Source organism: Corvus cornix, chromosome 3 (genome assembly GCF_000738735.6).
Source record: "Corvus cornix cornix isolate S_Up_H32 chromosome 3, ASM73873v5, whole genome shotgun sequence".
NCBI lineage: Eukaryota > Metazoa > Chordata > Aves > Passeriformes > Corvidae > Corvus > Corvus cornix.
Window position 1 is genome coordinate 113,319,673 of NC_047056.1, and position 13,126 is coordinate 113,332,798.

General features: G+C 44.9%; 1 protein-coding gene across 10 annotated transcripts in view; it reads right to left on the reverse strand.

The window, feature by feature from the left end:
* The window catches only part of HMBOX1 (homeobox containing 1), a 108,691-nt gene that overhangs the window by 59,431 nt on the left and 36,134 nt on the right, over positions 1 to 13,126 (reverse strand). For all 10 annotated transcript variants that reach the window (XM_039568205.1, XM_039568203.1, XM_039568200.1 and 7 more), the window contains one exon: positions 3,095 to 3,178. In XM_039568205.1, coding sequence (XP_039424139.1) covers positions 3,095 to 3,117 — 23 coding nt within the window. In that variant the 5' untranslated portion in view covers positions 3,118 to 3,178. The remainder of the gene's footprint in view (positions 1 to 3,094; positions 3,179 to 13,126) is intronic.

A 13,126-nucleotide genomic window follows, 5' to 3' on the forward strand; every position in this document is an offset into this window, starting at 1 on the left:
ACAGCCTTAGTGAAGACAGAGATTATACTTGGAGAACTCAGGAATAGGTAACAGTGTCTTCTTGAAGAAAATAAATCATAATAGCAAAAACCATGGGCTTCTGGTCACTGCTGCTTCCACACTGGAGTTTTATTTTAGTTAAAAGCATTTCAGAAAGAAATGAATATCCTAATTAATGCTCTTAAAGCAACAACCATCTCTTTGTGTAACCCAGATCCGAACTAGGGAAATTTCCTGCATGACAGACAAGACCCAGTCTACATTCCACACTGCCAAGGCCACCACTAACCCATGTCCCCAAGTGTCACATCCACACAGCTTTTAAATCCCTCCAGGGATGGGAATCCACCACTGCCCTGGGCAGCTGTGCCAAACCCTTTTGAGGAAAAAAACTCTTCCATTCAACAAGATTTTTTCTTTAGGTCACTTTAGCTGTGAAATCATGAATTAACTCCTCATCCTGGTTTATCCTGAAGTAAAACCAAGGGCTCAGGCAGGGCATTGTTTCAGTTAAAGAAGCTAAAAAAGCCAACTGAATAATTCGAGTCACCCACTATTTACATGATACCTTGTCACCGAAGACAAAAAGAGAAAATCAGCTGAGTTTTCTGTTGCCTGAGTTTAATTAACCTGCTTTGTGTCGCATTTCAAGGACACTGGACAAGTACAGCTCAGCCTGTGGTGATTTTCTAAGCCACTGTAACTCCAGTGCCTGCTCTTCAGTCTGTGCTGACTTGGTAGAGTTCACACTCCTCTTCTTTTCTTCCTGTTGTTTTCCCTAAATGATGACAAGGCTTCAATCCAGTTCTTTTCCATCTGCATTACTCACCCTGATTTTCTTTTACTCACTCCCCAGACAGCCCTGTCACTGCTGGCAGTTAAATTCATAAGCACGGGCCTGAGAATTCAGGTAAACTTGAAGTGACGACAGTGAAACTGCCTGGTTCTGTCAGAAATCATATTTTGAGGGATGTAAAACTCATAGCTCACTATTAACACACCATAATTAATCAATATGGACTGTGAAGCACAAGTAATTGCTCCCATATTTATGGGGAGCCCAACAGAGATAAACCTGTGTCAGCTACAGGACTTCGTTTTAGATAAATTCTTAATTCCTGAGGTCAAGATCAAGAGTTCTGTGTTTACACCGTGCCTCAAACTCCTCTCCAGCACTGACTCTCATCCTAGTAAGGGCAAAAATGAGGCAGCGATATGATAACTGCAGCCAGGTCACTCCTACTCTTACGAGTAACCCAACTACTCTCTTACCATGGCAGTTTCACAACTGTTCAATCTTAATCACTATTTACATTCAAAAATGTACATTCAAATTTAAAAAAAATTTTAAGGCTCCATTTTCTTCTTTCCCTTTCACAATCCATTCACCCTTTTTAAAAGATACCTATGGTTTAATCTGTAAACTTTCTATCTAAATGGGTCATCTTGGCCCATTTCCTCTAATTTAATACTCTCTAATCCCCTCCAAATAGCTTCCCCCCATTTTTTCCCTCAGTCAAAAATTATTCACCTCTACTTCTACTGCATCTTCCATGACCATATTAACTGCACATACACTGGAATAAATCAAGGAAGCTGCTACTGCTGTGCTGGGATGTGGCAGCAGAAAACTGCACAGGGACAGAACATGACCGAAATCGAGCTAAAAACCAAGAAATTCAAGCTATGCAATTCCCAGTTTGGAAATTTCTGGCAAAAGCCTGATACAAAGCTGTGAGATATCCTTGCACTCACTCAAAACACAGAGGAGCTCTGAGGTCACCCAGCAAACTCTGAATTACAGGGATAACAAAGATGCCCAGGGTGACATGGCCTTACCTCCAGACTTCTCTCCTGCTGTGAATTAGATCTTTAAAATTTCAAGTGGTGGTTTTAATACTGAAATCCAACATACTTCCAGCTAAAAGGAAGACGAGGAGGTGGCTCCAGGGACTGCCAGCAAGTAGGAAACCACTAGTTTTGAACAGAACACGAAGCCACCAGCAATAGAAAATAACTAATTAATGGCTTTTTGAAATCCATTGGAGTTTGGTTTCCAACACTAAATCCCTGGCAGTCATTATTCTTTGCTGTGACTCCCTCTACAGAAGGCTGTGACTGCACTGCCACTTGCACTATGAACGTCCAAGGATAAATCTTCATCCTTGAAATAATCCATGTGGGAAAATGTGATTCATTCACAGCAGCCCAGCTCCTTGCTACCTATGCTGCAGAAAGGGTTCTTCTTTCCAGCTCAGCCTGAGAGAAGGAACAATCTGAAGTCAAGAGGTCAAAGTATCCCAGGAATGTGATTGCCAGGGGATGAATATTTGGTTGTGTCTGTAACAGGGATATTGGGAATAGCGATACAGGACTGGCCAGTGGGAGATGAGTGACAGCACAGCGCAGGTCAAGCCCTTCCTTTCAGCCTGACAAGCTCCAAAATTTGAATTCAATTGCTTATTTATTGAAGAAACAGCATGGAAACCAATTAAATTGAAGATATATGACAAAAGTCATTTAAAGGAACAAACAAATTTCAAATTCCAGGATGAGATTTGGACAACCTTGACTGGCACTGGCATTCAAGGTACTTGAGTTGCTTGGACCAACACATCCAGTACCAGGGTTAGGTGAGGTGCCCCAGGTTTTGTGCCTTTGCCAGAGGACACTGAATCAAAGGTGGCTCATCCCTTTCAGCAAATCTAGAGTGGTGCTAAACTCTCTATCCCTCTCATATGTTCAGTGGTTGTATGGAAATCTCTCCTCTAACATTGATTTTTCTCTGATCAAGGCTGAGTTTCAAAGAACTGCATAATTTTCCTTGTTTTTCAGTGACAGAAATGTAGAAGCACAAACAATACATCAGCCAGACCAAGTGAGGAATTCAATGCTACTATTCCCTGATTGAAATATCCAGTTATTTTACTATTCCTGGTTAAAATTTCTTCCCTGGTTTAAATATTCCACCAGTGGAAGTCTCCAACTCAGCCAACTGCTCATAATCATTGTAACCACTTCTTTTAGACAATTTAACAGAAAAATACCACGAAATTACTCTTAATTGCTATGAGTTTCTTCAGTTTGTACTTACACTACTGGAAAAGTTCTGAGCATACTTTACATGAGGATGGGACGTTACAAAGCCGCTTGAGGGTCTTCAGTGTTATTCACCATTCTGTAAGACACAAGGAAAAGATCCAGCAACATTAGAGATGTCTGTGAGAGGCAAAGAGATCCAATCACATCATTCTGGATAATCTGTCACTAATCCAGACTCACAGACTTCAATGCACACGGCAGATTCTTACGGACAGAGTTGATGTCTGGTGTTGTAATCAGGCCAGAGACAAAAATTTAAATTACAATTGATTTCTTTTGGCCACAAGTAAATTAATCTATGCAACCATTTAGCCTTATGACAGTTACCTACCCTTTTAACTCACAAAAGCTATTAAAAGGATTATTTGGCCAACATCCGCAAAGAGCTCAGGAGACAGGTACTGCGTTCTGAGGAGGAATGACCTAATAGAATTTTCCTCAGCTATCACTGCTGATGTCTTTCTCCACAAACTAACCTGGACTGAGAGTGCTCCAAAAGTCAAACTATTAACCAAGAGGAAAGGGAAAAGGCAGGATGTTGTATCCAAGCAAAGCTGGGATAGAAAATGAGTGGAAAGAGTAGCACAGGGAGTTGCATGGGATAATTTCCTCTGCTCCATCTGTAACATCAGCAATCATAGATTGCTAAACCATGGACAGCAATGAGGGATGGACACATCTTGGCTCTTCTCAGTGGTTGTAAGTGGTCCAGATATTAGAGAAAGGCTCTTCCTCCATCAACACCTGCTGAAGATCTTGGGGAAGAACTGCACCTCTCCCAGATGGAGCCCACTAGGCACAGAGAGACTGAAGAATCCCAAAGCTGGTTAGGCTGGAAAAGCCCTCTAAGATCACAGAATCCCAGAATAGTTTGTTTTGGAAAGAATCTTGAAGCTCATCTAGTTCTAGCCCCTGCCATGTGTAGGGACATCTTCCACTATCCCAGGTTGCTCCAAGCCCTGTCCAGCCTGGCCTTGGGCACTGTCAGGGATCCAGGGGCAGCCACAGCTGCTCTGGGCACCCTCTGCCAGGACTCCCCACCCTCACAGCCAACAATTCCTTCCCAATATCCCATCTATCCCTGCCCTCTGGCAGTGGGAAGCCATTCCCTGTGTCCTGTCCCTCCATGCCTTGTCCCAAGTCCATCTCCAGCTCTCCTGGAGCCCCTTTAGGCACTGGAAGGGGCTCTGAGGTCTCCTTGGATCCTTCTCTTCTCCAGGTGAACACCCCCAGCTCTCCCAGCCTGGCTCCAGAGCAGAGGGGCTCCAGCCCTCCGAGCAGCTCCATGGCCTCCTCTGGACTCACTCCAGCAGCTCCATGCCCTCCCTGTGCTGAGGCCCCAGAGCTGGACACAGAACTCCACATGAGATCTCACAAAGGAGAATACAGGAGGAAAATCACCTCCATAGAGACTATTGAGTCAAATTGTTACCCCAGCACTGCCAAGGCCACCACTGACCCATGTCCCCAAGTGCCACATCCACACAGCTCTTAAATCCCTCCAGGGATGGTGATAGCATTTTTTTTCCTTTTTTCCTCCACGAAAAAACTCATGAACTTTCAGGACCAGAGGCTGGGCCAAATGAGCTTTCCCAAAAGTGGCAGCACTCAGCTTTTGGCCACCTGCTTTCCTGGGAGGTTTAAGCCTGTCCACAAGAGCCTTCTACCACCCAGCTGCGGCCAGGGAAAGCTCTGGGTGTTTCCAGGGAGGGGAGGTGCTGAGTGCTGGCTGCTGCTCTTCCAAAACACCTCATTTGGCCCACACTGAGGTCCTGAGCTGCCTCTTTCTCTCCAGGAAGAGGTCACCAAGATGAGTGATCCCAGCAGACCCTCACAGGTCACGTTCTGCGGGCTGGGAGAGAATCAGTGACACCAAACCACTGATGGAAGGAAGAGCCAAACACTCAGGTCCCGCCCTGTCAGCCACCCCAAACCTTTTAGTGAGACTCCCCCAGCAAACCCCTCATCTGTCAAATCTCTTTAACTGCATTTTAAACATATTCCCCTAGGCAGTCACAAAAAATATGAGATCATGCTGCTGACTTCTTGCCAAATTTTAATACAGAGAGCTGTTTTGTTTTCCAAAGAGGAACAAATTAGACTTAAATATATACAAACTTTCTGAAGGTCAGAGGGGCTAACGACAGAGAACTGGATTCCTTAGAGAAAGATCTGCTTTCAGGGTGAGGAGTGTGGATGTAGCAAAGAAGAAAACCCAGTAAAGGAAAGAAAAAATCACCTTCCATCATCATGAAATGCAGGATTAAAAGTAGAACACGAGGAGATGAGATAAGAGAAGCAAAGAAAAGGCTGCAGTAACTCAGGTTTTGAGATGACAAAGGCAGGAGGATGATATTAGTGATAGCAATGAAAGAGGAAAAAACTGGTATGGACCTCAGACGTTTTAAGTGAAGAGCCATTAGGACCTAGACCAAATCTGGGACGTGATTAGAGGAGGAAGATGAGCTTTTCCAAGAGACTCCAGATCTGTGAGTGCAGACAGAGGACGACGGGATTTCAGCAGAAATAAACAGCAGCAAATTCATGAGAAAATAGGGATAATTCTCCATTTTTGCTAGGTTAAAGTGTCAGGAGGATTTATTACACTCAGAATGCAACCACGAACTGTCCCAGCCTGAGTAAGGAAGGACAGGGAATGCTCAGGTCTGCCTTGGGAGCAGGACTGGCGAAAGGAAACGCAGTTCCAGAGAAAGGAGAGGAAGCTGGTGCTTCCTCCGGCCGCTGCCAGCCCCGAGCTATTGAAAAGGGGCACAAACAGTCTTTGACTCCACGTTGGTCTAAAGTTCAGTGGCACAGAAATACCTTCCCCACCCCCAGACACATGTGAGAAGTTGCTTCAATGCTTTTGTCACTTAAGGGCACATCAGGCAGGGAACAAGCAAACCCTTCACCTAAAATCTGAGTCAAAAAAATTCAGCCCCAACCAACATAAATTCCATCAGCAACAAATCCTGACTCTGAATCATGACTCAATATCCCTCTTTCCCTCAGTCTCCTTTCAGCATGAACCAAAGCACCAAAGCAGTCTGAGCACAGCAGCCAAGGCAGGTGTCACCACTCTCTGTGGTGATATGGGAGTAAGAACTCACAAACCTTTGCCCTTTTCGCATTATTCATTAAATAAATTATCTGCTAACCCAGGGAAAACACAACCAGCTCCCCTTCCTATTTCTGGTACAGACAACAAAAAAAGAAGCCACTATTAATATGGAAATCATGGCTGCAGTTGTAGAATCAGATGTAATGAACAATCTTGTCCCCAGCTTAAGTTGCTATAAAGGCAGCTTAAATTTACAATGGATGAAGTCTTCATGGCAATCTGTTTTTCAGATATTAAAAATCTCATTTTCTCGGTGCCAAGGACAAGTGGAAGTGTGAAGCACTGGAGTATCAACTCTGCATTTGTCTTATTTGACATGAAATCATTCTCATTTCAGTTCTGATTTTTAATACATTCTTGGGATCCACTTCAGTTTTCTTCATTTCTCACTGCGTGCAATTAAATGTTTTGAAGTAGAGTTCACCCTGATCCACAACACCCTGCAGAAGCCAGGAGAAAGTCACTTGGTAAAGATGAGGCTGATATCACTTATTTGGAAGAGAAACTAATTTTCTCTTTTAATTTCTGAGTGACTCACATAGGATAAAAAAAAAAAAAGCCATCACTTTGTATTTCACTAATACCTTCCTTGGTGAGTTCTTAAAATGGGCTTTACAAATAACAAACTAAAAGCTTTCGTCCTTGGGGAAGACAAACATCACCATTTTGACATAAGTAAAACATGAACAGAGGGGCTGAATTCTTGGCTTAAAGCCGCCCTGGGCAGTACCAGTGGCTGAACACAGCAGAGGCCCCGCCGCTACAATTGTCACACACAGCACTCCTGAAATGCAGAACCACCAAGGTCCAGCCTGGTGAAGAAATTCAGCCCTAATAACGAAGTGCTACCACTGCTGAACTCACAGTAAAGGCAGATTCCCAACTCCATACATAATTACAAACAAATACTCTCCTAGAAATAGCAAAAATTTCAAAATTTACGTCTTTTACTCAACGTACAGCTTAAGGTCTGTAGGACTTGTCAGGTTTTCTGGGCCCTGTGCACGTGTGTGTACACATGTTCATGAACACGTGTCAGGGGAGGTTCAGGTTGGACATCAGGAGGAATTTCTTCATGGAAAGGGTTGTTAAACATTGGAATGGGCTGCCCGGGGGGGTGGTGGAGTCCCCATCCCTGGAGGTGTCCAAGGCACAACTGGATGTGTCGCTCGATGCTCTGGTCTGGGTGACAAGGTGGTGATCTGCCAAAGGTGGGACTCATTCCAACTGGATGATTTTGGAGGTCTTTTCCAACCTAAACGATCCTGGATTCAATCAACTTCTCTACACTGAGTCCAGTGTGAAGTAAAGCTGTTACCTGGTTTAACTCCTGTCCCAGGACATTTTGCTTCAAAACCAGCAAGAGACCAAAGATCCATCCACTCCAGTTCATTCTGGTGATTAATCACCCTCTCCATTACGAATTTGTACTTGATTTCTACTTTGAATGTGTCTGGCTTCACATTCCAGACAGCAGCCTTCCTTTGCCAGCTCCAAGTCCTTTATTCCCAGGAGATGTTCAGACAGGCTCTTATTTACCCAGTGCTTCTAAAACTCCAGGTACCACGTTTGTATCAAAACTTAAATTCATCGGGGTGCATGCACAAAAGTAGGACTAGTGTCCAAAATACTGGAGCTAATCTAGGACTCTCTAGCCCATTTTCCCAAAATAGGCATATTAGGAAAAAAAAAATTTAAAAAAAGCTCTGCCATATGACTTGAGGATGTGTTTTATTTGTGCCCTGGGAAGCAAGGCTAGGAACCTTCTCCAGGCACTGCCACCTCCTGAGCACACCCCACAGCTTGGTGACGTGCAGCATCCAGTTCCACACGGAAATCCTTTTATCCAAGCTCCCTGCTCAAGCAGGGACACCAAAACCAATTGTTCAGGACCATGTCCAGAGCATCTTCAAAATTTAAGACTCCAGTTCCTCTGAGCAACCTGCACCAGTGAGTGGAAAGCAGCAAGAGATCACACTTTTTATGAACAAAAAAATCCTTGGAAAAATGCTCAGAAGTCACCTCCAGCCAATGCTGTTTTCATTCTTACTGTGACTGTGTTGTTTACCAAACCTTTTGCAGCACAACCCTGGAGCAGGCCATATTTTGGGATTATGGTGAGGGAATGCAGCAGCTCCTTGTCAAGTTAACAAGTTTACAATTTTTTTATGGGCTCTTGTTTTTTCCCTGAACTCTCTGAGGGGAAAACATCAACAGAATGTTTTAGAAAACAAACACCTCAATCTTATGATAAAGCCACAGCTTATCATTTATTACAGGTAAATGGAAAAAATCAAATAAATAATTTCTCCTACAACATGCCCTGCAGCACATTTGCACAGGACATTTAGCCAAGAACCACAGTCAAAACTATTTTTCCCTTCTTTTCCCTCCCAAATCCCATGCAAAAGAAACCCCCTTGCCCAAATTTACTGGAATTTTCTAGAGCATGAGGCAGAGGCCAGGCTCCATTTTGAAGTGGACTGGCAACAGATCCCACTACAGAAAAATTGAAGTCACAAAATCACGAAGCTTCCCAAACTCCAAGGCTTCCAGAAAGGCAGAAATGACCATCTGTATTTCACTGGAAAAGACCCTGAGTTACTCCAAAAGTCCCAGAGATCCATCAAAGGCAATGCAGTCCCAGTAAAAGGATGTAATTTAGTGTCGCTTTGTCCTTAATGGCAGCTGGAAATGAAATGCTGTCCCCAACCCACCTCTGCAGACACATCTGAGCAGAGCACACGGGTTGTATTTTGGTTATTGCTTACAAATGAGCTTCCAGCGTTAACATCCCAAGCACCTACGCTGCTGGATCTCCTAGACTGATGTATGTTGTCCCTTCCAATCATGGCTAAAAATTCGCCTCAAATCAAAAACCAGAACTGAATTGGCTTTTCCAGCTAAAATTACACACAAATGTCACCAGCAGAATAACAGCGAGGCACAAACTCCTGACGTGTAGGGACAGCCAATGGCTGCTACAACCCCATTTCCTTAGGGATCAAACAGGATTTCAGCCCATTCAGATCAGCTGGAGCACTGAAATGGGGGAGGAAGAGCGAGTTAGGAGTCACCTGACTCTTACAGAGCTACAACAGACAAGACAGACCCTGGAGTGGAACTGAGATTTTGAAGCCCTACATGACACCAGCAGGGATTGCACCTTGAACTCCAGGTATACTCTAAGAACACACCTTCATCCTGACAAAACTGATGGATGGGAGACTGCCACGTCCTTGAGTCAAGCCTGGGCCAAACATACAACAAATGAGAGGCTTGTTCAAAAACCATCCCAATTAACACCAATTACCTTGAGAGTTTTCTCTGAGGGATACAGGGACACAGGAGCCCTGGACATGCCAAGTGAAATGAGGTGCTCAATTGCCACGTCTGCATGCCATGAATCCACCTCCACTGCAGACTGCTTGTCCCACAGAGGATTCAGGAGTCCACCAGGAAGAGGAACTCATGGATTCTGTGGAGGTCATGGCTGGGAAAAGGCAGGGTCAACAAGGGACACTGCAAAACATACAACAGCTCCAAGAAATCAGTGTTCATTCAGCTGGACAGGAAGGGACCTTCCTTCATCCATGACTCTCCAGGGGAACACCTCAGTAGATGCCCCAAATCCTCTTCAGTGGAATTCCAGAAACTGCTTGGCATCGGGTTACTTGACAGAGGGAGATAAATTGCAAGACAAGGGCTTTGAAATGTGTTGATTGAATCAAACTTGATTTCCTTTTTATTCGACTTGATTTTAACTTTTCCTGTGCCAAATCAGGGAACACTTCCAAAAGCTGCATTTTTTGATGGAGTGGTCCATCACGCTTGGAATTTGCATCTGCATGGATGTAAAACCCTTGGCAGGCACAGAGAACTGCAACTACACGATCCTATGACAGTATGAAGATGCTCAGTACAAGATGCACATTCAGGTGAATTGAGTTGAAGAACCTGCACCCAGCTGCTGACCCAAAGAAAGAAACCAGAACTGTATCTGCCATCATTTGTACCAGGAACAAGCAAGAGAAACAAGTCATGCCTCACAATCCTTTATTTTTGCACTGCTGTATGGCACAAAAAAAAAGTATTAAAGAGGAAAGTGGTATCACTTGACAATAGCAAATTCACTGCATAAAATTTAAGTATTATCTGTTTTAAAACAGGTTTTGGATTTAAGATCATCATTCCTTTTTCCCAAAGAGGAACAAGATAAAATGCTGTACAAACAATAAACTTGGTAGGAACTTCACAAAATATAAAATGCTGTTCTGAAAAGTGCTGCAAGCTCTCAGTTACTCGTAATAAAATAAGAATGCAGCCCTTTTTCATCTCCCAAGAAAGTCTACATAAAAATTGTGCCAGAAAAGGAGGCTGAGAGCAGCGTGGTGTCACCAGGGTCTGCTCTCTGCTCACAACTGCTGGAGGTCACAGGGCACCCAGGGCACCCAGGGCACCCATCTGTTGTTCACTTCAGAACACGAAGAGTTATCAGAGCATCCTGAGTCTGCCAGGGATGCTGGAACAGGGCTGGCATGTGGCAGACGTGTCCCTACCACAGCAGCACAGATCAAACACGTCCCCTTGCTCCGCTCCACCCCGTGCCCTTGTCAACCTGTTGTGCTCAAAATATCGATCTGTGGCTCCACCGTCCTTTTCTGCTTCCCCTCTTCTTCCTCCCGGCTGACCTGGACTTTGATCAGCTTCCCCTCTAAAGGAATTATCCATGGCAAGCAAAGAGGCCGATCAAAGTTTCCTTTCTCACAGCTTTGCCAGAAAGCCTGGGGGGCTCTCCCACCCCTGCAGAGGAACACGGAGCAGCAGAGGCAAGGGAGAGGATGAGCTTTTAGTCCAAGGTAAAGCTGTACTCCGGTGACTCTATACCAGAGACTTCATCTTGTTTCTACCCAGTGACTTGTGCAGAACAGACGGAGATGACTTACCCCTGCCCAGGGCAAGGGGTTGGAATTCAGTGATCTGTGACTGGGCTGAAACTCAGCAGCTCACTCCACGTGTGACATCCAACCTGCTGAACTGCAGGCAGGGAGCTGCTGATACCCTGAGCACCGACTACTCTCAAAGATACATGAGACAAAATACTAATTCCAAAGTCAAGAGTTAGAAAATCATGGAATCACAGGATTGTTTGTTCTGGAAGGGACCTTGAAGCTCATCCAGTTCCATCCCCTGCCATGGGCAGGGACACCTTCCACTAGCCCACATTGCTCCAAGCCCCATCCAGCCCGGCCTTGGGCACTTCCAGGGATCCAGGGGCAGCCACAGCTTCTCTGGGAAACCTGTGCCAGGGCCTCTCCACCCTCACAAGGAACAATTCCTTCTCAATATTCCATCCAACCCTGCCCTCTGGCAGTGGGAAGCCATCTCCCATTTCCTGTCCCTCCATCCCTTGTCCACAGTCCCTCTCCTGTTTTTTTTAAGACTTTATTTTTATACACCCTATTTAACACTTTTATCCCAACAAATAAATAAAATATTCCTAAGCACCTACTAGAAACCAAGTAACATTCAAACAAACATCAACTGGGTGCTCCAGCAGAACATTCCAAGAGCAAGCACAGTCACTTCTCCTACCTTAGCCCAGACCACACACCCAAACGGAGATCACTCGCCAGCTAAATATTATTCTTTCAAAGGCCTTCTCCTGCTTAACATATTAACAGGATTTATAGGAGTGACTGTCTGGAACACTGCTTAACAATGCTAATAGCAGAGTTCCAAGAAATCAGTAGTTTGGCAATTAAAAATCCAGCAATACACACTGAAGTATGTGCTCATGCTTGCTAAACCTGTAATCCGAGTTCTCTTTTTTTTTTCCCTCCCCATAATAAGTGGTTTAAATTTAGTAGGAATGATTCACTTTCTGCAGGTTCACTTGCTTTATTTCTTTTTCCTTTTTTTTTTGCACTTAGAATCCATCTTGGATGACATCTAACAGGAAGATTGGAGGAGGGAGGCAGAACCTGGCTTTTTAAAGAAAAGCCAATCTATTACACTGAGCATTTTCTGTAATTTTAAGTTAAATATCTCCATAACTCCAATTTTCTCCTTCAATAACCAGCAGATACAGGGCACACACAGACCCAAGCAGGGTTCTAGGGATGCTTGTGCTCTAAGCTGGGTCCAGGCCAAAGAATAGACTACTCCCTGTGGTCTTAACACATATTCCATCCTCAGATGGTCTGCTCTGGCATTAGCATCCCAGAATTCCAGAACCAGAACCACTGAGGTTGGAAAAGAGACCCAAGACCATCGAGTTCCACCTGTGACTGATCCCCACCTTGTCACCCAGACCAGAGCACTGAGTGCCATGTCCAGGGGACATAGGGACTCCAAACACCCTCCGCAGCCCCTTCCAATGCCCAACTGCCCTTTTGTTTAAGAAAATGTTCCTAATATCCAATCTAAACCTTCCCTGGTGCAATTTGAAGCCATTTCCTCTTGTCCTGTCTGTTTTTACCTGCGAGAAGAGGCCAATCTCCACCTGGCTGCACTCTCCTGTCAAGGAGCTGTAGATCCAACTGGGACTCTCCTGTGCCACGCTCGATCTAACCAGGCTGAGCAGCACCTTTGCTTTGCATGAGCCAGGCTTGGGGACAAGGAGTCATGGAATCCCAGGATGGTTTGGGTTGGAAGGGAACTTAAAGCTCATCCTGTTCCACCCCCTGCCATGGCAGCGACACCTTCCACTATCCCACATTGCTCCAACCCCTGTCCAACCTGGCCTTGGACACTTCCAGGGATGAGGCAGCCACAGCTTCCCCAGGAGAATTTTGCCAGGGCCTCACCACCCTCACAGCAAAGAATTTCTCCCCACTGTTGAATATAAACCTACTCTCAGTTTAAAGCCATTCCCCTTGTCCTACACAGAACTCTGGCAGG